We start from the raw sequence: 25,331 nt of genomic DNA, 5'->3' as shown, positions 1-25,331 counted from the left end.
ACACAACATCCAAATGCTCATCTTTAGACTTCCTACGTCAGATCACTTGTCGAGAGTGTCCTGTTTCTACACCTTGTAGGACACGCGAATGGTCGTTCATACATCATTAAATTTTATCTTCTTGTTTCTTGCTCCACCAGTCACCAAGCTTCTCTCATCGTCAGAAACGAAAAAAGAAGAAAATCAGACGAAGCTCTCGACAGTCTCCCTAATACTCTCCTCGAGCCCGACAAAGTCGTCTCGTCCGAAATTCCTCTTCAATATCTCGACCGATTTGCTCCTCGACGTGGACACACTCAGGTCTTTCTGGTCACCTCCTTCCTCGGCCGTCAGGTCTGGAGGCAAGAGTTTCCGGTTGGCCTCGGGAGCGACTTTGCGCACGATGGCGAGGATCTCGTTCCAGGTCCAGGGTGCGGCGAAGGCGAAGATGCGCTGCGAGGTTATGGATGGGTCGGTCAGGGCGGCGACGTGCAGACGGGCCGAGTCGCGCACGTTGACGAACCATTCTGTTGGGGTTGGGGTCAGTCGTTTATCGTTGCCGGAGATTGAGGAAGAAGAGGAACAGGAACCTGAAAAGAAAAAGGAACTTACGAGGTGGCAGGCCCTTGAGCGTGTCGTCGAACTTTCCATCCATGATCTGCTTTATCCAGCCTGCCGTGCTGGCGCTCTGTTTCTTGGCGTCGATGACGGGGCCAAAGTTCGCGTTGGGCAGGACGGCATTGACCTCGAAAGAAGGCTTGTGCTCCTCGAAGAACTTCCACAGCTCCTGCTCGGCTTGCGTCTTGGAAGCCCCGTAGACGTCCCAGGCGCGTGCCTTCTCGTAGGGCGGAGGAGCCCAGGCGCGCTTGACGCATTCGTCGTTCCACGTCGACTCGTCAAAGTCGATCTTGGTGTCGGGGATCGGGTTCAGGGCGGCCGTCGACGAAGAAGTGTAGACAAAGCGCTTGATCTTGGATTCTGTCGTTGCTGCCTCGAGCGTGTGGCGGATGCCTGCCAATACACCGGGGATGACTTGATTGGGGTCGGGAGAGAAGTTCAGGTCCGAGGCGACATGAGCGACACCCGAGCAGCCCTTGACCGCCTCGTCGAAGGCGCCCTTGGAGCCCATGTCGGCGACAACAAACAGGGTCAGCTTGTTCTGGCCGTGTTTCTTGTCGGCGTATTCTTGCAGCCATTGGCCCTTTTCGGCGGACCTCACGGTGCCGTGGACTTTGTAGCCTCGTTCCAGCAGAAGGTCAGCAACGTGGGAGGCGATGAAGCCATTGATGCCTGTGACGAGCACGGTTGAGCCTTTTTCGATTGGCGCCATCTTTGTTTTGTTGTTTGAAGGATCAATTGGCTCGAATGCTCTGTCGTCTGTTCATATATGTTCTATATATCCGGAAAGAAGGAGAGTCGGAGTGGTGGTGGAAGAGGACGGAAAACAAAGTGGAGAAGACGAGAATAAAGTCCGAAGACGATTACAAACAACCCGACGACATTTCTCGACTGACTGATGCAATAGTAATGATACATGGTTTTGTACAGCTACAAGTAGAAGCATCTCACATGATCGACTCGCTTATCTCTGGACCATCCATAGCATTAGACTTGGACGAGTAAGGTTTTGCGAAGAAGCGGACGAGGGAAGGTGGGACGATTTGGATCATGTGCACGTCACATGTCAGCTTGCACTTCCCTCTTCCGGGCTATTCAGTACCTAAGGTACCTTACCTTGGGTACGGTGCTTAGGCTGAAATGGAGGACAGGCAGGGGGCAGGATGAATACTCGAAAGTTAGTCTCTTGTACTTCACAGCGTCTACCCGCCTTGTAAGAGTGGTGCGACCTTACCTTAGCTAAATCTCGGATCAAACAAAGAGTGAAAGAGAGAGAGACGCGTGATGATGGGCCGAGCTGACGTCATGTGAGGAGCAGCAGCTGCTTATTACCTCAAGGTACCTAAGGTACAAGTACGTGCCACATTGCCGGAGACATGCTGCCTGCTGTACAACACTGTACGGAGACATGCAGAGCATTAGCAGAGTAATACCTCCCTAGCCAGAAAAGAAGCCGTCAGACGGGGACGGTGGGTGTATAGAGCAATATGGTTGTATTGCACATCCATGCGATTGCAGGGAGGACTCTTTGTCAGAAACCCGGGCCGTGCATTTCAATAATAAAAAAGTGACGGTCGCTCTATTTGCCGTACGGAGTACAAGTAAAGTAGGCGTATATCGAGAGCAGTGAGTCAGTTAAATGAGTCGTCGAACTGATCATTCATTTCGACAGAATCACCAGAGAGTGGATATCAGCCTGCTATAGGGGGTCAACCCACGGTTCTCCAGAAGGAGCGGGAGAAGGTGTCGAGAAGAGAGAATAGGCCTCGTCGTCGTCATAGCGTTCCGTTCTCTTGAGATGATAGAGAGATCTACAGAGTGTGAAGTGAAGTGCTTGATTTTTCTAGAGACTCTTTGATTGTCTCATTTGCCGTACATGTGGTACAGTAGTCACAGAGCAGGGACGAGTTGTCGTCTTTGTTCTCTGTTGTCTTTCTTGTCATCACTCGCCGTCCGTCAGGTTCCTGTCGGATATCTATATCTGTCTGTGCATCCGTGCATCTGTGCATCTCCAATAATCCCCACGCTTTCTGCTATCTAATATCTACAGTAGTAATTACTTGTATCTCAGTATCCGCAACCCCGTATCGGGCGCTTGTGCCTCTGTCTCGGTGTCTTTGTCCCTTGCGCTGTCACATATCACATTATCATCACAGTATCTCAGCTTACATCACACGCTTTTCCGTCTCTTCTTGCCCCCGCCAGAGCAGACGCCGAACTCTGCCGCTTCATCTTCTGTTCTATAATAGTCGAGTGAGACAAGTAATAAGACAGATACAGAGGAAACAACGAGGCCATGCAGCGTCATCGCCGCCATTCAACCCCAGCTGCCTCCTTCCGGTAACACTCAACAAGCCATCCGACGACGACAAGAAATGACCAGCAATGTGCAATTCACATCCATCCGGTCGTCACAGTCGCATTCTCTACGACCCTCGGCCGCGTCCGCAGTCTCGTCTCGCTCGTCACGCAGCTCGAGGTATTCTGTCGCTTCAGACGATAACGATGCGCCCGCCGTCGAGTCGCTCGGCAGCCAGCAGACTGCGAGAGAAGAGCCAAAGACCAGGGAGGTCGAGCATCAGGATCATCTTCCAGCCATAGACATAGACTCTCCCAGCCACGGGCAAGAGCCAGTCCAGGACGAAGAGGAGGAACGGAAACGTCACAGGCACCTTCACCACCTCGGACACCATCATCTCCACCATCACAACCACCACCAGCAGCATCCTCCTGTTGTCGTCGCCGCCCCTACGCCCACCATCACCAGTCACGACAGCGACGTCCATGACCACCTGCAGACGCTCAAGACCAGAGTGCGCCGGTCCGGTGGCTTCCTGCTGCATCAGAGTCTTCCTCATCACAAGCACGACAACAGCAGTCGCAGCCGCAGTCGCAGTCGCAGCCGCAGCCGCAGCCGCAGTCGGCCGGCCCACCAGAGACTGGGCAGCAGCAACAGCAGACAGCAAGAGGAGGAAGGCGACCAGCTTCGTCACCACAAGTGGCGGCTCAGTCCCGACAGTCACCTCAGTCCCAGCAGCCGTGGCAGCGACAACGGCAGTGCGGGCGGCAGTGCCTTGCTCAGTCCCACCTCGACCAACACCAACAGCAACGGCAAAGCAAGAGCGAGGGACAAGGACAAAGATCTCAACAGGAAAATGTCTTTCGAAGACTCTCCCCTGCTGCCCCTGCCTCGTTCTCCCCACTCGCCGCATTCGCCCTTGTCCCGGGAGACGCACTTCGGCCCGATCCGAGGCTCGTTTGACGAGTACGAAGAGAGGGAACAATCTGCCCACCAGCCTCAAGCTTCGCTGGATCCCGCTCGGTTGGTGCAGATGGCTCTGAGCCTGAGCGAGGGCCGTCGTCGCCATGCCAGCAGCGGCGCACATGCGCCTCCCATGACGGGCGACTCGAGAAGAATCAGATCGTCAGGCGGTCACAACTCCAACGGCATCTCATCCTTTCGACCCCCGCCGTCCGGCGTGGCGGGAAGGACGCATGTCCTCGACGTCAAGCCTGGGTCGCCGTACGCAAACGACTCGCTGCGTCCATCGACCGGCCGTGACAGTCATCGATCCTCGGCAGCCGCATCTCATCCCTCGCGACCGACCTCATCCAATCCTCCGGACGACTTCCATGTCCACCATCACAACCACCACTCCAATGCACACGCCCTCGGCCAGGCCGAGCGAGCCGGAGATCCGCGCAACTCGGTCGACTATGGCCCGCTGGACGTCAATCCCTTCTACGAGACCCAGGTCGACTTTGACTTTTCTCAGCCCACCCTCAACCGAGCGGAGAAAGTGAGACGCTTCTTCGATCTCGGCAACGAATATCGCAGACTCCTCGAGCATCTGCCGCCTCTGAAGCCCGACACACCCGGCAAACACAACCTGGGCAGAGAGTACAATCCCCTGCAGCTCTTGCGCAACCGCCGTGTGCGCCATCGAGAGCAGCGCCCGCTCGATCCTCCGGCAGACCTCTTCGACAATGTCGACCGAGTCAAGTCCTATGTCGACGAGATGGGAAAGCAGTCTGACATGCTCTCTCTGCCTCATTTCCGCCGTGGGGGCACGCTCGACGACTCTTCCTCTGTTGTCCAGGGCGCACGCGGCCACAACCGCTCCGACACTTCGACATCAAAATCATCAGCCAGGCCCATCGGCGACTGGGCGCTCTCTCCCGCCGAGCTTCTCGCCGACGCCGTCTGGCTCGAGCAGGACAACAACAAGTACCTCATCGAGAACAGACACGGCCACAAGCTCTACCCCATCTCGGATCGTCTGAGTGGCGAGAGCGCACGAAACACCAGGAAGAGCGGCGACTCCAATCATCGTCTGTCTCTCGAGAGAACGCACACGTACGACGACACAATCGCCGCTCCGGACGACGACGACCCGGCCAAGCGGGGCAGGAGGAAGCGGAAGCTTTTGTCTCTGCGCAACGTCGACAATGCCGCGCGGAAACACATCTTCCGTCAGCCCGCCAGGTCGCGCAGCTCCTCGGATGCCTCGTCCGTCGACGGTCGTGGCCGCCACTACAGGCACGGCTACGACAGCACCGACGACAACGTCGGCCCTCTGGACCGTCATATGCGTCGGCTGATCGAAGACGAGCGCAACACAACGGACCCCGGCTCGCCCGAGTTGATCTCGCCTGACAAATGGGACCGAGCCTTGCATGAACATGAACAGAAGCATGGACAGGAGCATGCGGATGCCGACATGTATTGCATCGACGAGGAAGAGGCCCACAAGAGTCCGTCCAGGAATCTGCCACAACAAGCACGCATCCCCCCTGACTCCGACCGCCACCGTCGCTTCTCCTTTGATGCAGACTCGACTGCGCCCAACTCGCCGTACGTCACCAGCGGCATGCCAGCCTTTGGCATGAGCCTGACTCCCCCAGAAAGTCGCCATTCTTCACCTGAGCGCGAACCTCGATCCCATGCGGCCGGCAGCAAAGAGAGCAACAACATCCAAGAGACCGACTTTGCCACCAGCCAGACAAGCCTCAACAAACCCACCGGCGAAGACACCGTCACGACGCGCACCAGTCTCGAGTCAATGCGACCGAACCCGCTCAAGCGCCACAAGACCACCAGCAGCATATCGTCCGACAGGCCCGGCGGCTTCGAACGTCGCATGTCCAAGGACACGGCTGTCTCCCGCTTCTTCAAGGGTGGTCGCATTGGCGATCTGGTGCGGGGAGAAAGCACCAGTCTCAGCGACGTCATCTGGAAGAAGAAGCCTCCCAAGGACACCCCCGTCACCATCATGCCTTCTGATCAGTCCGACGATGAGAGCGTCAGCGGCGACGACGACGACGATCTGGGTCCCGAGCAGACTCGCCACAACAGGTCCGGAGGCTCGTCACGTGGTTCAGTGAGTGGCGAGTCGAAGCCAAAGTATCACACGGCCGGTCTGCCGACCTTCAAGTCTCAACACGACGCCGCGAACACCGCTGAAAAGGAAAATGGTCTATCGCCTCTCTCCAATGGCAACGAGCTGCACCGCGAGTCGACGCACGCCTCTCGATCCACTCACCCGGAGCTCCCCATCCTAGAGCTTCCGGAAGACGACAACGACGGCTCCAACGACCGTCCCGAAATCCGGAAATCCAGTTCCGCTTCGGCTGCTACCGTTCCCTACGGTGGTAGCTACCACTTCCCGGATCTGCGCAGGAATCGAACCGCCGTGAGTGCGAATGGCAGCCAGCACAGCCTTGGCTTGCCCGGAAGTCTGCCGCCTGACAAGAACAGCTCATACGTGACGGGTCTGTCGGACGTCTCGGCGAGTAGCCGTCCATCCTTGCAGGGGAAGAGGCAGTGGAGCATCTCCGATGCTCGCATGAAGCCGCATGAACAGAAAAAGGTGCAAATGGTCACCTCGCAAGATCTCGCCCGCGTCCGCGCTCTGTTTCTCACGAGCGGCGTCAAGGCTCACGAGCTACTCAGGCGTTCGAATGCCGTTGTTGATCCCCCGTCCGCGTTCTTTGTTGCTGCATCCAAGCTGGTCGGCCAGGAGATCAAACCCATAGAGGCGAGAGAAGAGTTCCTGGTCGCTGCGAGATTCCTGGCGCAAGACATCACTTCGACGACCGAGCACCTCCGCGAACATCTCGATCGCTCGCGGTCTGAGAGAGTGCCCGCGCTGCACGCCCGCTTCGACGAGCTCAAGCACCAGATCGACGAGAGAATGATTCCTCTGATCCAGTCGACGGCCGACGAGGCAGACACTTTCACCGTCGAAATCACCACTCATCAGACACTGGCCGTCAAACAAGTCAACGACGCCGTCGACAACATCTTGAGAAGTCGCAGGCGGAGATTGCGCATCGTCAAAAAGGCAGGATTCGCTGTTCTCGAGTGGTCTGTGCTGGGCCTGCTGTGGGTTGTGTGGTTCGTCGTGGTCCTTATCCGCCTGGTCAGGAGTCTGGTCATGGGCACGGTCAAGGGCGTCAAGTGGTGTCTCTGGCTATGAGAGGAATTCCTTTTTTGCTTTTTCTCATCAAGCATATCACATTGGTCTGCTATTCCCGACAACGAACAGAGGTTAAACAGGACTATCGGAATCGGGGTCTCTTATATTCAAATATTCCGGCATTGATTCTAGCGTGGATTTTCTCTTTCTTACTGCTTCTCTCGTCTTTTCTCTTGTCTTCCGAACCTTGGGCATTTCATCATTTTCTGACACGCAAAGCTGTCTTGAATCATTTCACGTGTGCTTTCCCCTCCTTTCTCTACACAGCAGCAGTATCCCGTTGAAGCAGAAGAAAGCACGCAAGACAGCGCAGTTGTGACGACGAGCTTGATCTCGAATGACAGGACGAGAGAAATAATCAAGGGAAGGGCGTACAATCAGGTGATCAAAGCCCTCTCCTTGTCGATCATCGATCATGTCGAACAGAGAGAAACCAAAAGCATAAATAAATGTGTTTGACCGTCTCCATGAGAAAGGGGACAGGGTTCCCCCTCGGCTCTCGACTTGGCGACTCTATTTGAGTATTTTACGACTTTTGTGTGTCGGTCTAGCTTGTGTTGACGACTACAGTCGGAGATGAGCTACTTGTATACATGTATCGCATGTGATAATAGAGTGATACGATGGCCGAGGCAGCCAAGCGGAGCTTTTCTTTGTACTACGAGCTATGGTCGGAATCATACACTCATACTTCTGCTGGTGATGATGATGATAAAATAGATGTTTACGACAGATATACCACGCGTGCGGAAGGAACCAAGGAATGATGGACAAGAAGACAGAAACAATAACCATCTCGTATCGCGATGCTGATGTCTTTAGAAACATTTCCGACGCAGAACATGCTTCGCCCCACGCAGTCTTGTGCCTTCCTCTTCTGCAGCGGTGATATGTAAGGTAAGTCCTGTTGTCCTCTTGCATCTCCCCCGCTCCTACATGGACAAAGTGAGTGTTGTCATCGCCATCTCCCACCCCGTCACAGCATAGAAGACAGAAAGGCATTTCTCCAGGCCACACGCGTCCGATACTGTGCTTGCTCGACTCGGAAACCAGAACGAAAACAAATAATCGTAAGGCGTCCGTCGTAATATTGGAAGAAAATCAGGCTGGATGGATGGGGCTGAATCTTTCATTCATTTTCAGGGAGTTTTGTGGCTATTTCTTTTCGTTGCGACCCCATGAAGGAGGATCCTTGCCGTGTGCTAGCCGGATGACCTGCAGCAGGACAGATGGTGGTCGCGGTCAGCCAAAACCTGGACGGTTCCTCTTGGGCAGCACTTCTCCGAAACAAAAAAAAAGGATCCGATGCCAGGCAACTAGAGAACTGAAGATAGGAGAGAAGAAAAAGGCATCAGGATGATCCGGTGGGTGTGAAGTTGGACGCCCGTCCAAACAACGCCATTTTGGTTTCCATGTATGCCTGCACATTAGGGTCCCGTGTGTCGTCTGCCTTGGCAGCACTCTGATGCGGCACCCCTTGGCTCCAGGACTCTATCGAGGCAAGGCATTCCAGGCGTCTCTGTGTGTCGCTCAGCCCGGCATTCTTCAGACTGTCAAATGAGAATGAAGAACAGCCGGTGGTCTTCGAGTGGGAGATATGGACAGCGTGAGGCATGTCGAACTGATGGACAAAGAAACTATCACAACCAAGCTAGTCAGGAGTATGATTTGGTCTTATCTGATGATCATAGGAAAGCGAAATTGGACGAAAAACGAACACTCAACTTCCCAGACTCGAATCACCGTCTTCGCGACATATTTGTGCGAGGATCTCATCCACAGCTTACCTGCTCTACACCGGAAGTATTTGACATGTTTACAGCTTGTTGACCGGGTACAGCAAGCGTTTTGTTACAGAATCTGACGCGAAAGACTATCAGCTGTTCATGTCATGGTGTGAGTGGGCGAACCCAACCCCCGACGGGGGGTATTTGAAATTTTCCCCCTGTGAACAATGCTCGAAACAGTCATGCAGTTGCTCATCTGCTGCGGCAAATCGCCACAAACAGTCATGCGCGATTACGACAGCAGTAAGACTGTTGCTGATCAAACGAACATACAACGATCGAACTCATAGATAACGCCACTGTCCGTGTCGTCAACAATTGGAAATGCGGGAAATGAAGAAACAGGATGGAAACGGGTAGGAGCATACCCTAATCACGCGCTAAGGCAAGGCACTCCTGAACCTGTCAAGGGTGCCCCGCAACGGACCGGACAGCCGGGACCAACCTTCCCAAAAAGTCAGATACCGACAGTGCACGACGCGCGCTAAATCGTACTTCTGCCGCTGTCCCGGCACAGTATTTGACATACAAGTACAGGTCCACTCGACGTTGTCCGGAATGCGCTCCCCGTCTGCAGGATGCTTGATCACTTAACCCAAAACGTAACACGCCACTAACAGCCGTCTTTGGCCAAGGATGCAGTCGCCCAAAGCGTCGTGTTTACCTGCTGCGAAGGAAAGAATCTTCTGATCGACACTGGAGAAGGGAAAAAAAGTGACCAGTTTCCTGGGCTGAGATCGATGTGCTTGTTTGGATCGCCGGGACCCAGATTTGATTCTACTAACATCTCAAACTAATTAATTGCTCTAATCTATGCATCGTCTATGAATCGAAAATCGCCCCAAAGGCCGGCACCCCCCGATTCTCGAGCCCATACACCACCTTCCTGGTGACGGCAGGATTGGAGATGATGACCGTTGCCTCTGCCCCCGACTCCTGGAATAACGCGTATGCCAGTGCGAGTAGGTTTCCTCTTCCAGTCCTTTTCGTATCCACAATGACCGCTTTTGAATCGGCTCGGAGCACTGCATCCATGATTTTGGGTCCATAGTTCTGCACCGGATTGGGCGCAGACCAAATCACTTGAACGGGATATCCCGGATTGCTCTGTAAGAAGGACAAACAAGGCCCGATACCTGACCCTGTACCGATCACCAGGACCTTCTTGAAGCATAATGCTACTCTCATGACACCTAGCGTCGGAGCTCCACGCGTCCAAATTTGCTTGGGTGGGTTCTGTATGATCTTGTTCGTCCAATCGCCTGCGTTGGCGATGACTATAGAGTGGCCTCTCTTCTCATGAGCGGTATTTGGAATCGTAGCGAACGCATGCGTCTCTTTCAATGCCGAGTCAGTGAAACGTACGCCTGCGCACGATTCCATCTCTCTGTAGTCGAAGTGCAGCCTGATGGCGTGTTTGGATAGTGGCTCTGCCTCTACACTGCGGCGCCTGAGACGGGCCCAAGGATAGACCAGGCAGCAGGTGATCACGATCAGAAACCAGAAGTTGGGAATTCTGATCAGTGCATGTCCAAAAGACACTCCATCCAATTGGCTTTTGCTGCTGACAGATAGCATTGCCTGTGCCCACAAGGCAGCGACGGCTGTCCATCCAGCGAAGCGATGTATCCTCTCAAAGTGGTCGTGGAAACGCATACGCAGATAAGGGTGGGCGAAGACCAGAATAAGTACCAACAAGAAGAGTACAACTCCTGTCGTCACCACCAGTCCAATGTCCACACTTCCGCCACGCGTGAAGTTGTGTATCATGAGACCGCAGTATGCAATGTACCAGAACGTTGCCGCCACACCACAGCCAGAATGGACCCCGCCGTAGCTGTAGACTTTGGCCAATCGCCGCCGAAACCACAGAGGAGCAGAGTGAGGCACGCAGCACACGATGCGAAACAAGACGTTGACGACATGCTCATTGCGCATGAGGACTGCAACACAGATGTTGGCCCCAGCAGCCGTTGAAGCGTTGGTATAAGTCGCGATGCTTGATCCCTGATGCCGCAGTTGAACCAAGACAAGGATGCAGGCGACGAGGTTGAGTGTGAATACAAGTGTGAACAATCTGCGGTATACAGAGAAGACGCCCCATCTGAGGCATCGTATCATGCGAGGACTGGTCTTGCATGGCAGAGGATGCGCGTCCTCCAAAGCCTCTAGTGCCTCTTTCGAAGCCGTGATATCTCTTTCGGAAGTGCTGTCTTCGGTGATCTTGATTTGATGTATATCTGATGGCTTCATATGTTTTTCGCTGAGCACCAATTCGGAATGGGTCCCGGAGGACGACGAAGAGGTAGAACGGATCAAGGAATCTCGACGGGTCGCAGACGGCTGCGTATCCGCAAGCCGTGCCGACGGCACAGGTGCAAGAGATGTGACGGTATTCTCCATTGTATGGTCTTACAAGATGACTTTCGCAAACAGAGTTCCTCTTAACAGAGTTGACAAAGAAAATGCGCCGTTGACAAAACACACCTCGGAACCGGGAGAAGAAGAATGCCAGAGTTATATACGGCACTTGCTTCTGCCATCATGGTGATAAACTTTGATTGTTCCTTTAACTGCTTCAACTTAGGCATCAAAAGTCGGTAACCGTGCATCTACACCCTGTCTGACACGGGAGGCGTCACAAATGTGATGTATCAAACCAGACCGGATCCTCTTTAGTTGAAGCCACTACGACCTCAAGTTCAAGAGATTTTGCCGAGATACGTTCCACCGATGACAGAACTATTGGAACCTATGTGGTCTACGCTGCCTTCGTAAATGGACTAAGTGCATGAGCACACGACGACAGGAAAGGGGAGTGATCTCCTCCATTGCGATACTACCGTTGGCATGGCTTGTACGCTTCCATCAACAACACACCCTGGCAGTAAGTCGATCCGCACCCTTAACCCTGGGAGATGTGGCGCCGCCCGTTCCTACGGACAACGCATCCGCATATCTCGGATACTTAGTTTGGAAACGGGGAACAGGAGACAGGCACTTCACACCACCCCAGTGGCGTTTCTCGATTTTCTACAAGCCATCTGACACTGCCATATGCAGCCAAGGATTCCGCAAGCGGCGAAGTGCAGGACACCAACAGGAACTATTCCAGATTCTGCACGCACTAACCCAAGCATCTCGCAAATAGATTCTGGAAACCGGGTTGTGACAGTTCTAATTTCGGGTGCGACAGATAAACAGTGTTGTGCTCAAATCTTGCAGCTGCATTATGCGATCGGTAAACTTGGCGGAAATGCCGAGACTGTGGAATTTGTGTCATTCGGGCGCTGACGTTTGGCGCTCCAGCCTCGGGGACGTGCATTTGGCCAGCATCTAGCCTCACCACAACTTGGATAGATGTTGGTGATCCTACCGCGCATCTCTCTATCAAGAGGATCGAGTAGCGATCATCGCACCCTAAATCCCATACAAGTGACGCAGCGTCATTCCAGCAAGGATTGCCACCAATGTTTGCGCAATTACGATCAAGATCTGGTGATCAACATGGCTAGCTAAGGTACAAGTATATCGTATACAGGCGCGGATGACGAGTCCTGATTGTTGCAACGACAATATAGGGACGAGCCAGCAACTCGGCTCGGAGGATCTAGTCAGTGTTGATCCTTCTTCATAATTACCCTGGAGTTGTGTGGCGTTGACGACTCGTTCCGATAAGGAGGCAGAAATCCGCTGCTGGGCTGATGTGAGCAAAACGTTCATGCAACGTTATCTGGACCCGCGAACCCGGTTGGCAACGAGCTGCCGCTCGCCGCCTCGCCCGCCCCAACGGGCCGGACCATAGCGGTCGCTAATCCTGGGCACTAACCCCATACTACCACTTTTGGCGCAGCCCTAATAATATGGTCGTGTTATAACTCCAGTTTACCTGATAGTAGTCTATGATAGTCCATGATAGCCGCCGGTGCAAGTGAGGAGGATGTGTTCGAACAAGAATATATGTAGCGAGAGCGAAGCTTTGGAAATTTCACATTGCTTGCAGCATTTTCACATTCTCTGAGCCACCTCCAACATGTCCCCCATCGCTCCCTGTTACAAAGATCTTGTCACCTTCGTCCTTGAACATGATGATTACCATCCTGATAAAGAGGTGCGTTTGAACACGAGGAGGCCAATGTGCACGCCGTGTCCGCTAACCTCGTGCAGGTCTTAATCGATGCCTTGAACCCGCTCCAATCCATCACATTGAACCAAGCTCGCCGGTATGTACGGAAGCTGGTCGGCGGATTACGACGTCATACTATCACGAGAGGTGACACTATATGTGTGCATGCTTTCAACAGCGTAGGTCGTTGACGAAGGAAGTGATAGGGAATGAAACTTACACGAAAGACAGGTAAAATATCCATTGATCTTTCTCGGAATCATTGGTGCTGGTGGTCGCTTCACTGGCTCCAATCCTTCATATACGGCTACAGAGCTTGCACATCATTTCAGGATCTCTCAAACGCGGGTGGTCATTACATGTCAAGCTCAACTCGAGACAGTCCGCGTGGCTGCCCAGATGTCCAATGTGCCACCTGCAAACATCATCGTCTTGGACGAACCTTCAACATGCACTGCACACGGAGCCACATCTATGCATGCTTTGATGGACGGCCGAGGCGAAGATTGGCAACGATTTGATGACTATGACACCGCGTCGTCTACTGCAGCAGCTCTACTCTCGACAAGTGGCACCACCGGCTTGCCGAAGATGGCCATACGATCACACCTGAGTTGGGTTGCCGAGAACCAAGCAATCGAGGATGAGCTCGAGAAGCCCTACGAAGTCAGTCCTTGATTAGAACTCTTGATGAGGGTCTTGCTAATCCAATTCAGGCCCGCAGACTGCTATGTGTACCGTTCTTCCACGCCTTCGCTGCCCCATTGGCTCTGATCAGTGCGCTTCGCTCTGGACACCCAACATATGTGATGACCAGATTCAAGCAACAAGATTTCCTTGCCGCTATCGCGAGGTTCAAGATCACGGAGACTGCAATGCCTCCTCCTCTGATAGTACGATTTCTGGCAATGCAGCCAGATGAACGAGCAATGCTCAAGTCCATCGAATTGGTGTGGTGTGGAGTACGTCGTCCTTTTTCTGAATGATTGTTTCAACCCAACTGACAGATTCAAGGGTGCGCCTTTATCAGAAGCGACACAGAACTCTGCTTTACAGATGCTTGCAGGTAGCGCACGGATTTGCCAGGTCTACGGTATGACTGAGGGAGGCTGGATGACTACGTTCCTGTACCCTGAAGGCGATCGTACTGGGTCTGTCGGCCGACCGATTGGTAACTACGAGGTCAAGTATGTCAATATGTTTCGATCTGGATATTGCGCCACTGTTCTGACATCATATTTCCAGAATCAAGCATTCAGACTCGGACTGCGTCGTAAGCCAGCACGTGGTCGGTGAAGTGCTGTTCCGCGGCTCATGCACCATGTCTGGATATCTGAACAACGTCAAAGCCACACAAGAAGCCTTTGATCAGGACGGCTGGCTTCGAACAGGAGATGTTGGTTACATCAATGATGCCGGCAAGCTGTATATCCTCGATAGGAAGAAAGTAAGTCACGCCATTTCTGGCTCGCGATGATTTCGCCATTTACTAACCCGGTCAGGAATTGATCAAAGTTCGGGGCTGGCAAGTCGCCCCTGCGGAGCTCGAAAGTTGTTATATGATGCACAAAGACATCGTCGACGCAGCTGTCATTGGCGTGTCACACCCTATAGACGCGACGGAGGTCCCGCGTGCCTACCTGGTACGAGTAAGCGAGAGTAGTGTTTCGGAGCGAGAGATCCTGTCCTTTGCTTCGCAATATCTGGCGAAATACAAAATTATGGATTGCCAGATCCGATTTTGTGATAGCATCCCCAAGTCGGCCAGCGGGAAGATCTTGAAGAAAGTCTTGCGGGAGACGGGCTCCGACAGTGGATACGAATCTGCTGGTGGGATTGGAATAGAAGTATGAGCAATGACAATAATACAACCACTTCCTAGTTTAGATTGGACCATTTCCCAGTCGCTTGTCGCATCGTTACATTTGAGCGGTCTCAGTGTGCAAACATAATCTAGGAGGTACAGAATGATAGCATTGACATGGGACCAACAGCATATGCATAGCCTTTGCACTGCTGGCAATAATTATCGGAAAGTATGACTTTCAAGACGAATTTATTTACAATGACAAACAATTAACACGACGTGAAGATCATGGCTGTGTAATAGAGTCTTTCTGTACGGTCCCATCGTTCAGTCACTTTGGCTTACTTATAATGTGTCATCCTTCTCCTTGAATTCTTGGTGCACGCTTGCTCCACCAACCGAGTTCCCTCTGGCCTTGTCCAGCTGTCCCATTCTGTACATCGCAGCAGCTTGATTGGCACCGGCACCAGTGATCGAGCTTTGGCGACGAATCTCGGTCTCTTCGTGCTCAATGTAGGCCAATGGCCTCTTAGAGGATATGGCTTCCTTGTCGAAGCAGACGATGACATTGTGGTTCTCGCGGAAGTAGCGGTCCAGATCTTCGAGGGTGCGGTCTGCCGTCTCGGGCTAGTGAGTTGTCAGTATACAGCTTGTTTGGAAACCGTTGATAGTAGGATTGTCTTACGTAGAACAAGTACACGATCGGAACAAAAGCGCCGTTGAGTAGAGTCCAAATGATGTAGAACTTCCACTGCAGATTCTGAATACCAATTTGGGTGATTTCGACCACTGGTGCATGTTAGATTAGATAAAGGCCATTGAGAACAATTGGATAACATACCCATGAAGTTGAAGATCCAGTTGGTGGCAGTGCCGAGAGCGGCACCCTTCGTGCGCATAGAAAGGGAATTGATTTCTGTGGGATAGAGCCTGTTCAATGTAAGTAAGCTATGATGAAGGTTGAGTTGCGAATGCGTCAGGATGCTCACCATGGAACACCTTGCCAACCAATTCCGAAGAAGACATAGTAGAGGAAGAAAAACGCGACAGAGGCACTAGCGACCTCTTTTGCACCAGAGTACCCAGGGAGCTCGTTGAATCGAATCAAGACTGTAATCATAAGATAACAGAAGCATTGTCCGGCTGCTGCATACATCATCATCTTACGACGTCCCCAGCGCTCAACGTTGGGGATTCCGATCAGGCTGAAGGCCAGATAACTGACGGAATTGCATGCAGCTAGTAGACGAGCAAGATTGTTGGTCAGGCCCACTGACTCGATTAAAACTGTGGGGAGATAGTAGCTGGTCACCTGTCTGTTGTCAGTGGAATGCTCTTCGAACTCTATTGCTTAGAATATGCTCGACTGACGTTGATTCCAGAAAGCTGTTGCATTGCTTGGGTTCCCATTCCTAGGAACAAACGTCGCATGGTGCAGGTACCGCCTTCCTTGCCTGTCTTGCCTCGCAGGAGGTCCTTCCAAGGTATGGCGTTTTCCCTCTCATAGGTCACGGCGTACTGGATCTCTTTGCTCTCAGAGACGATGTATGGATCGTCTGGATCTGTTGATTCAAGATCCGCGAGAATTTGTTCCGCTTCTGCGATCCTTCCTTTTGCGATCAACCATCTCGGGGACTCTGGCAACCAGGGTACCGTGCCGAAAAGAATGAAGATGAACAAAAATTGGAAGGCGAGAGGGACTCGCCATGCGACAGGTCCACCGACGAACGAGAAGCCGTAGGTGACCCAATTAGACAAGGAGAACCCGGCAATGTTCATGATCATCTCGATGACAATAAGCTTTCCACGCCATGAAGCTTTAGAGCACTCTCCCTGCCAGACAGGTGCAGTAGCCGTGTTCATGCCATTTCCTATGCCTGCTACGATGCTACGTCGGCTCAGCAGGAGCGCTACAAGATGAATCTGAAGTGACCTACCGTCCAACTATCATCTGAGGAACAGAATATGCTGCAATCTGTAAGATCGCTCCAATGCTCATGATGGTCGTGCCTGCCAAGATGGTTTTCTTCCTGCCAAGGCGATCGCCGACTATCACAGCTGCAATGGCCCCGAAAAAACATCCGATGTCGTAGATCGCGGTCACTGTGCCGCTCAGACTGGTCTTTGTCGGGCCGACCAGATTGAGAGTTTCCAAGTAATCGTCCGTCACGACCACTCCACCGAAGACACCTGCTAATGTGAGCTTGAGCCGACAACGCACTCGAGTTGCTCAATTCTGACCTTGATCATAGCCAAAAAGGGTCATATCAGTCGCACAAGCAATCTGTGTTAAGACATAAGTTAGTGGGAGACATGCCCATCGCGTACTCGTCTATTCGCTTACGGTCACCCAAAAAGTGAGGGCATTGCCCTTCAGTCCAAAGTAGGGCATCTTTAGCAGCCGAAAAGTCAAGATACAACAAGCTCTTCCAAGATAATTGGATTCAAGGTCTTCGAAGGTGAACAACTTCAAGAACAAAGCAAGGTAGAGCGTTGTTCATATATGAGACAACTTTGGCCATTGTCCATGTGATCAGAGATCATATTCAAGGTACGCTACCACCTCTCGTGCTCTGTACCATACGAACGGCGTCATTTGTATTGGAAAAGGACCGATTTGTGCAGCCGTATGGTGTCGCCGATGTGTGAAGCGATCTGCAATCGCAGGGCAACACGGAGATTCATTGTGGGAAGTGTGGGGTAGCGCATGGAGGAAACACGCGCTACCCCACACTTCCAGTTCTCGCTAAGGGCTGTGCGGGGATCTGCGCGCTGCCCAAATGAGTAGTGCCTCACGATCAAGGTGGATGTTTCTCGTGAATGACGGCATGCTAGGTGCATGAGGTCATAGTCGGCTCTCAAACCGCTGGACTCGAAGCGCGTGCTGTCTCGACCGTGTACAACAGGCATTGAGTTTCGGGCTACTGTCGCTTGTGTATGCCTTATACCTCAGTGAAGGTAAGTCAAGTTGCAGCACGATAGGGTGTCACAAGGAAGTGGGGATCGCGACGCGACATCCTCTTGTTTATCGAGCATTCGTCACCAGGTTCAGCTATACAAGCACCAGAACCAGCTCAGAAGCGAATTCAAGTCAAGGACAAACACGCACTGTACTCGATATATAGATGCTGATCCAATATGCGAGCGATATCTAACCTATTTCACCCAATCCATTATAACGTCTCTTGCGAGACGCTCTTAATGAATTCTCTGTTCAGTTGAACTAGTTTAATAGAGAAATATAGAACTTCGCACATGTCTCTTCTTTGCTGATATCCTAGTGGCATAGCATGCACGCGATATATCTCGTATCGTGAAGCAGCGCATTGAGCCCATGTATGGTACAAAGACAGAATCGCATAAATGCCAGAGGCCTTTGCAAGTAGTACACGCCTCAACGCAGAATTCACATGCAAATACGATTTACCCTAGTATAGACCAGACACTTAGCCCTTAGAAGAGCGTCTTTACTAGTCGAGCACCATGCGATGGTGTAAATTAATGATACTGCATTGCATCGAGGTAAGCATATAAGAAAGTCTTGAGCTTGCAGTGACTACTGCACAAAGATGCCAACGATGCTATCTCAACCAAACCACTTCGGTAAACCTCGATATGGAAGGTATGCACCTCGGACACCAGAAGATGTATCGAATATTTGAGAAGAAGTCCTGAAACCGGTCTTGTACATCTGCAGACAGGGTGAACAACGTGGGACTACTGTGCCTACCTTGAGCACCTATGAAACACCGGTCTTCCCATTACTGTTTGGTGACGTGTAGGGTTTGCTAGCTGTAGGTACCTAGGTACCCTACCTTACCTCACTGCATCCTTGCCTGGGTGCTACAAATCAAGCTTGGCACTCGCAGGTTGAGTCATGTACTCATGACTCTCGGGAGATTAGATTAACCTTAATCGCCACGGCTCAAATCCGCTGTAACAAATGTCCACGATGGGATCAACATTGGTACATCCAAATTGTGGTGACCTTGTCGTAGGTCATGGCTGCACTACAAAAGCCAGTTAGCATTGTCGGTGCTGGCCTAGGTGGTCTTACTTTGGCTCGTCTTCTGAAGAAACAGGGGATTCCCGCGGTTCTATACGAACGCAATCGTGCATCACCGAGGAATAACTATGGAATCACTCTGCACTCGGCCTCTTATCACCCTCTTCTAGAACAGCTCGGTATTGAGGAGAAAGTGTTCAAAGCTAGCGTGGCAGTAGATGGCGACATAGGTGGAGCAGGATTCATCGATCCTACATTACTAGCATATCCCAGAGCTCTAAAACCTGGTTCATTTCGTGCCAACAGACGGAAGCTTGAACGCCTACTTCAAGAGGGACTTGACATCGAATGGGCACATCAAATCGAGCAGGTCGGCATCGATAGTGTTGGACGACCCAGCTTCTTCCAAATTAGTCAACAACCTCATGAGCAGGAAATCATCATCGGTGCGGATGGAATTCACTCATCCATACGGAGCGCGACGATAACAGATTGCCGTCCTCAGATCTTACCGTTTGTTGCATTCAACGGTAGAAAGACCGTCCTCCGAGAGACTTTCGAGCAATTGTATGCCCCAGAGATGAAGAACAGCAACATGATTGAGATCTGGCACAATGGGGCTTTACTGCATGTGTCGGTGGTCGAAAGTAGCCCTACCGAAGTTCGTATCAGCTGGATCTACTCACGCACTGCGCATGGCACCACGGACCCTTGTTTCAGACCTGACAGGCAGTTGTCAGAAGCCACTGCCATACCATCCGAGTTCTACGAAGAAATAAGTAAGCTGTCGTCGTTGCCATCGCCGTTTGAAGATGTCTTTGATGCAACCAGGATACGACAAGAGCGAGTCTTGTCATGGCTGATGCGAACGACAAGTATCAGCCCACAGCACCTACATGAGATTGCTGAGCAGGGTATCGTTATGCTTGGTGACTCCGTTCGCGCTCAGCCAATCCTTGGTGGCGAGGGTGCGAATGCCGCCATCATTGATGCTATCGAGCTTGCAAGATGCATATCCAACAACGGAAGTCAGTCAGTGAAGCAATGGTATACCGCTCGCTACAGCGCATGGCAGGAAAGTAAACGTGCAAGCGAGCATGCGATCGAGCAGATGCATAAAGGACCGAAACCTAGTCTGTAGACTAGGGGTTCACGACTGCAGAGTTTTGCCGTCTCCAAGGGACGTCTGTCGTAAACGACGTTAAAAGTCGTGCAGGCAAGATCCGGTCACTAGGCGGCATCAACACTGGTGCGTGACATGAGTCAACGCGAATTCGCGGACAAGTTCCATTCAACTCAAGTAATGACCACGCGACCCGCTTAAATTAGATGGAGATTCTCAGCAAGAGACGTTCTTTCCAAACTCATGCCTGCCTTCTTGTTGTGTAAGCGCTCTAGCTGTGTATTCGAATATGACCTGATCCATCACAGTGAGGCACAATCAAATCCCCGACAGGAGTTGCAACATACCGCCACGAGATAGACATCGACTAACATAACACATAGAATCAGTGTCGGTCTGTTCTTCACTTTCGTCACTGTGTCTGGCATCTACGTTTTGCTTGAAGCTTCTGCGAAGTGAGCCGGACATCCGAATTTATTTACAAGTATGGCCCGCATTGACGGAAATAAGAGCTCATCCACACCCAGATTGTGGGAATAGCTTGGGAACATATTCCACAAAACACGAAACTGAACACTATACCTAGACAGTACACCTAATGCCGACTCCTGGATCAAACGGCCACGGCCGACTCTGTCGTTGGCCAATGAGTCTCTCTTTTCGGGCCAAACTTGTACCGGCCGTCTCCACATTTGAAGATCTTCCCCATATGGAGAAGCTGGAGACCCCGCTGTACCCCTGGGACGTGTCCCGCCATTATAGATGAACAAGCATCAACAAGCCTTAATGACAGATCCAGGGCGAGAGTAACCCACGATCTACATTATACTGGTTTGCGAATGATGATAAGAAGGAGGACGATTGTAGACTCGTCAAGGCCTCTTTCCTCTCGGCCATTCCACTCCTCTTAGCTTATTACCACATCAGACTGATTGATATGCCTGCGAAATCTGGACTGTCTGCCCTACGTGGGCCGGCCCTGATGACCGCAATCACTAGTGTCTGCGCCGCCGGGTTCCTGTTGTTCGGTTATGATCAAGGTGTCATGGGTGGTGTAGTAGTGTCCAAATACTGGCTTGATGAGATGGACTATCCCTCAGCTCTCATGACAGGCACTATAACCTCACTTTACGATGTGGGGGCTGTCTTCGGTGCTATTGCAGCAGCGGTATTTGGAGAGTCGCTCGGACGTAAACGCACTCTAATCCTTGGTTCCGCCATCCTCGCTGTTGGCACTATAATCATGGGAGCTTCGTTCGAGCGCATCCAATTCATGGTTGCGCGTGTGATTACGGGCATCGGCATCGGTAATTCCAGCCTCCAAGTCTTTTCATAAACGACTAACGAGAACAGGATTCATCACAAGCGTCACTCCTGTCTACCAAAGCGAAATCTCTCCTGCCGCCCAGCGCGGTTGGCAGGTTTGTGCGCAACTGTCCACTATGCTCTTCGGCCTTATGCTAGCTTATATCATCAATTACGGCTTCTACTTCACACATGATAGCATCCAATGGCGCTTCCCGTTACTATTCCAACTGGTCTTTGCAGCGTATATTCTATGCCTGACGCCTTTCCTCCCGGACTCTCCGAGATGGCTCCTACGACACGATGACTCGTCCGAGAGGGGATTACTTGTCTTGGCAAATCTACGTAACAAGACAATAGATGATCTCACGGTTCGTAAAGAAGCCGATGATATCATTGAAGCCATCGAACTGGAGAGTCGAGTGGAGGGTTCTTGGATGGATCTTTTTCGAGATGGTGGTCTGCAAACCAATAAGCGATTTTATCTTGCTCTGGGCATCCAATGTATGTCTCCCCGTGCTTAAGATCTATACTGTCGCTTACCGAGACAGTTATGCAACAGCTCTCTGGCATCAACATTGTGACGTACTACGCCCCGACAATCTTTCAAAGCAGCTTAGGGATGTCAGGACGTATGTCTCTGCTCATGGGATTGCTCTTGCAAGTCTGGTATTTCGTAGCATCCTTTGTAACGTGGTTTACAATCGACCGCATCGTAAGGCTTTTTTGCATCAGTAATAACATAAGTGCTGACACTCTGATAGGGTCGCCGAAAGCTGTTCATATCCATGGCGCTCGGTATGTGTGCGGTGCTAATCGCTGAAGCTGTGTGTGTAGCTATCAGCAACAAAAGTGCTGGCATAGGAGCAGTGTTCTTCGTGTTTGCCTTTGAAGCATGCTTTACATGGGGCGTAAGTTCAATCGTCCCCTCCAGTCGCGGGACAACTAAACTAACGCTCCGTAGTGGATGGCCACCGTCTGGGTATATCCTGCCGAGATCCTACCATTGTCTATACGTGCGAAAGGAGCTGCCCTTGCCGCTGCAGCAGATTTTCTTGGTAATTTTCTCGTCGTCGAGGTGACGCCTGTCGGTGTAGCCAACCTTGGTTTTGGTTTCTATTTCATCTGGGCTGCCTTGAATTTCATAAACGCAGCCATAGTCTGGTTGTTCTATCCGGAGACTGCGAACCTACCGTTGGAGTCTGTGGATTTACTCTTCACATCCTCCGCTCTGGCAAAACAGGAGAAGCAGCCATTTCATCGCAAATTACAGTGGTCCGTCGTCGGTCGCGCAGCTGCAGAATCAAAACGCAAACGGGACTTGCATGTAACTGAATTAGGTCACGCTGACGCGACGAAAGTCGAAGTGGGAGGAGGGAAAATGGACCAAGAACACGTGGAACGCCTCTGAATGTTGCCACGTTCCTACTGAACAATACTCGAGCCACACGACAGGATCACGTAGATTGTGGCATTGCGAGGAGCGCCACATGCGACTCTCTGATCATATATTGCCCTATCTACATGTAAAATATCTTCGAAGAGACAGGCTGTTCAATGAAACGGACATCACAGACTTTGCAACCACCCGTGAACGGATCAAGGTCTTCCCATTGCCTTTTCGATCTGCGAGAGCGCAGCCATGACCTTCTCATCAAACTACTTGGAGACAGACAGGCGCACCTCCGTATAAGTTTGGATCATATAACTCATGGTTGAATTTATCCTGACTGTTAAGCGGAGTGTACTCCGCATTTGCCGGATCCTTTTGAGCATCGACGTAGGTTACTGGGAAGACCACGGCAGGATAGTCCAACAGGTTCCATTGTGCCGTGTAATCCCAGCAACGGGCACATTCGTGAGGCGGAGCCGCGCCCGGCACTGCAGGGCAGAGGATAACGTCTACCTCATGTCTATCGGCATCTGCTGTGTCAGACCAGTGCGCTGCATGAGCAGCTCGGTAAGCATCACGTTCTCCACAAAGCTAAGCAAGATATCAGCACAACAATCATCGCGACCAGACTCGAAGATTACTTACAGCCCACAGCTTGCGAATATCCAGTTTTCGTACTCCAGGCTGGTTGATGATCCACTCCGTCAATGGCACCAATGGCTCGCCGCTCTTCTCAATCACCTCGATTGTATCAAGCCCACCATCAGGAAAGTATAGACGCGAAAGGATATCCCAAGCTTTCTCATGCTCATAGGACACCCAGTCGACGACTTCCATCCCCGCGTTCCGGCACGCCTGAGCTACCTCTCTTAGGGCTCTCAGCATTGGAGGATGCGACTTCACCACACCGTCGTCCCATTGAATCGCAACCTTGAGCGGTTTTTCCAATGACACTGGTGTCCAGGATTTAGAGAAGAGTCCAGGATCGAGCCGCCACGGCTCGGCTGTGAGCACAACGTCCATGAACAGGTTGATCGTTTCGCGACGCCGAGTGAGAGGTCCAAAGGTGGGCATGACAGTTTCGTTTCCAATCATTGCACACTTCATGCCCCTCAAGGGAAGTCTCTTGGAGGTCGGCTTGAAGCCGTAGACTCCATTGTTTGAAGCTGGACCTCGAACGCTGCCTCCGATATCTCCACCCATGCCGAAGACACTAGCCCCATATCCGAGTAGAGCGCCCTCACCACCAGTAGAGCCTCCGGGAGTCAAGTTGCGATTGTACGGATTTACAGTTCGACCGGTGATATTATTATTGCACTCGAGATGCATGGTAGACTGGGGCTCTGTGGTTCGGACATAAAATACACACCCAGCATCCCAAAGTATATCGTTGATAGGATTGATCGTACTGGGTTCACCAATCCATGCGACGTAGGAGGCATGGCATGGCTTGCCTCTCATCCCGTGCTGTTGTTTGACGGAAAACGGTAAACCATGTAGAGGTCCAACTGGCTCAGCCTGAGCATCAAGAAACTTCGCACGCTCGATGGCATCGTCCCACATGAGCTCCGTCACACAATTGACCTGTACAAGTTAGTGAGATGCCTCATCGATTGAAACCCTACTCACTGCTGCTTGTGCTAGGGCTGCTCTGCGAAGGAAAGCTCTGGTCAACTCTTCTGAAGTGACTTCCTTCTCCTTGAGCATTGCCAACAGTTGTATAGCGTCATACTCCTGGGTGAGCTCATATTCTCGAGGAGTCAAATGCTGTTTCGGCAGTTCCAGTGAATTCACCGGTAACGACAACGGAAGTGGTCCAATTGGTGGCTTCACTTTCGCAAGTGAGGCATCGCGGTAATCACGCGCTTCTTGCGCTTTCTCCTGCCATGAAGTGATTGCCATGTCTTTAGGATGTCTATAGATATAAAAGACTGGCCTGATAGCAACTTGGTAAAGGGAAATTGTACTTATACCTTTAGCGCTGAAATGGTCGTATGTTCCGCCATTACTTGGCTGTCGCACGAGCTTATCTTTGAGATAACCCCGAACGGGACCAATTTACCAATCTCAATCCCTCGCTTAAGAAGCATGAGGCGGAGACGACAACGGTAATTCGAGATACCAGAAAAGTGGGGCGAATCCGTCGAGCGGGTTCCCGTTTTGATGCCGCTCCAGGTCCGGTTCCACACCAGAGGCGGTCCGGACCATATGGACAAGACGAGTTTATACTTGGACCTAAAAGATCAGCCTATGACATACGAGTACCATGCCGTCCAACTGCCGGTGTATGTCCTATCATGCTTGGCCTTTGACTCAGCCCAGCTGGGAAGACAATCAGCACTTATCAAACACCGTGATGGAGATATATCTAGTTCGGCATGGTGCTACTCAATCCGGCGATAGCATTGAGTATATGATCGAGATTGACAATTACGAACCGGCCTCAGGATGTTTGAATTTTTACATGATCCGAACAGCGAGTTCAGGCTGAACAGATCGTTCAATCAGAACTTCATCATGGGCTGCATTCTTTTCTGTCTACCTGGTATCTACCTTGCCTTGACTGCTTTGGGTGCAGGGGGTGGCAAGCCCTCCTCGCAACATGTCGCGTCTTCGACAAACGTTATTCTGTACGGGCCCTATACCTTGTTCGGCTGGCTCGCAGGCTCCATCTTGAATATCATGAAGCCGAAGAAAACGATACTGGT

The 25,331-nt window shown here is 51.8% G+C and overlaps 8 protein-coding genes across 8 annotated transcripts; 4 read left to right on the top strand and 4 right to left on the bottom strand.

Moving 5' to 3' along the window:
* Window positions 1-183: 183 nt before the first annotated feature.
* Window positions 184-1,309, bottom strand: AAFC00_002406 (uncharacterized protein; the record flags this gene model as incomplete). Its single annotated transcript, XM_069341713.1, has 2 exons — window positions 184-506; window positions 592-1,309. The coding sequence occupies 2 exons, from the start codon at window positions 1,307-1,309 to the stop codon at window positions 184-186; spliced, it is 1,041 nt and encodes a 346-aa protein (XP_069198223.1).
* A 1,663-nt stretch (window positions 1,310-2,972) lies between these two features.
* On the top strand, window positions 2,973-7,076 carry AAFC00_002405 (uncharacterized protein; the record flags this gene model as incomplete). Its single annotated transcript, XM_069341712.1, has 1 exon — window positions 2,973-7,076. One exon carries the CDS (start codon window positions 2,973-2,975, stop codon window positions 7,074-7,076), a length of 4,104 nt encoding a protein of 1,367 aa, XP_069198222.1.
* A 2,609-nt stretch (window positions 7,077-9,685) lies between these two features.
* On the bottom strand, window positions 9,686-11,266 carry AAFC00_002404 (uncharacterized protein; the record flags this gene model as incomplete). Its single annotated transcript, XM_069341711.1, has 1 exon — window positions 9,686-11,266. One exon carries the CDS (start codon window positions 11,264-11,266, stop codon window positions 9,686-9,688), a length of 1,581 nt encoding a protein of 526 aa, XP_069198221.1.
* A 1,630-nt stretch (window positions 11,267-12,896) lies between these two features.
* On the top strand, window positions 12,897-14,842 carry AAFC00_002403 (uncharacterized protein; the record flags this gene model as incomplete). The annotated part of the gene is made up of 7 exons (XM_069341710.1): window positions 12,897-12,974; window positions 13,031-13,168; window positions 13,221-13,655; window positions 13,706-13,951; window positions 14,004-14,176; window positions 14,235-14,436; window positions 14,492-14,842. 7 exons carry the CDS (start codon window positions 12,897-12,899, stop codon window positions 14,840-14,842), a joined length of 1,623 nt encoding a protein of 540 aa, XP_069198220.1.
* Window positions 14,843-15,141: 299 nt separating this feature from the next.
* Window positions 15,142-17,188, bottom strand: AAFC00_002402 (uncharacterized protein; the record flags this gene model as incomplete). Its single annotated transcript, XM_069341709.1, has 8 exons — window positions 15,142-15,423; window positions 15,482-15,585; window positions 15,638-15,726; window positions 15,786-16,108; window positions 16,168-16,684; window positions 16,734-16,986; window positions 17,038-17,080; window positions 17,141-17,188. The coding sequence occupies 8 exons, from the start codon at window positions 17,186-17,188 to the stop codon at window positions 15,142-15,144; spliced, it is 1,659 nt and encodes a 552-aa protein (XP_069198219.1).
* A 1,609-nt stretch (window positions 17,189-18,797) lies between these two features.
* AAFC00_002401 (uncharacterized protein) lies at window positions 18,798-19,943 on the top strand (the record flags this gene model as incomplete). Its single annotated transcript, XM_069341708.1, has 1 exon — window positions 18,798-19,943. One exon carries the CDS (start codon window positions 18,798-18,800, stop codon window positions 19,941-19,943), a length of 1,146 nt encoding a protein of 381 aa, XP_069198218.1.
* Window positions 19,944-21,367: 1,424 nt separating this feature from the next.
* On the top strand, window positions 21,368-22,641 carry AAFC00_002400 (uncharacterized protein; the record flags this gene model as incomplete). The annotated part of the gene is made up of 4 exons (XM_069348472.1): window positions 21,368-21,734; window positions 21,782-21,945; window positions 21,995-22,141; window positions 22,195-22,641. The coding sequence occupies 4 exons, from the start codon at window positions 21,368-21,370 to the stop codon at window positions 22,639-22,641; spliced, it is 1,125 nt and encodes a 374-aa protein (XP_069198217.1).
* Window positions 22,642-22,884: 243 nt separating this feature from the next.
* On the bottom strand, window positions 22,885-24,525 carry AAFC00_002399 (uncharacterized protein; the record flags this gene model as incomplete). Its single annotated transcript, XM_069341706.1, has 3 exons — window positions 22,885-23,214; window positions 23,269-24,207; window positions 24,253-24,525. The coding sequence occupies 3 exons, from the start codon at window positions 24,523-24,525 to the stop codon at window positions 22,885-22,887; spliced, it is 1,542 nt and encodes a 513-aa protein (XP_069198216.1).
* Between the last annotated feature and the right edge of the window lie 806 nt (window positions 24,526-25,331).

The sequence above is a fragment of the Neodothiora populina genome (assembly GCF_041146345.1).
Source record: "Neodothiora populina strain CPC 39397 chromosome Unknown canker_contig_15, whole genome shotgun sequence".
Taxonomy (NCBI): domain Eukaryota; kingdom Fungi; phylum Ascomycota; class Dothideomycetes; order Dothideales; family Dothioraceae; genus Neodothiora; species Neodothiora populina.
Note: the sequence above shows the minus strand (reverse complement) of the source record. Positions and strands in the feature narration are given on the sequence as shown.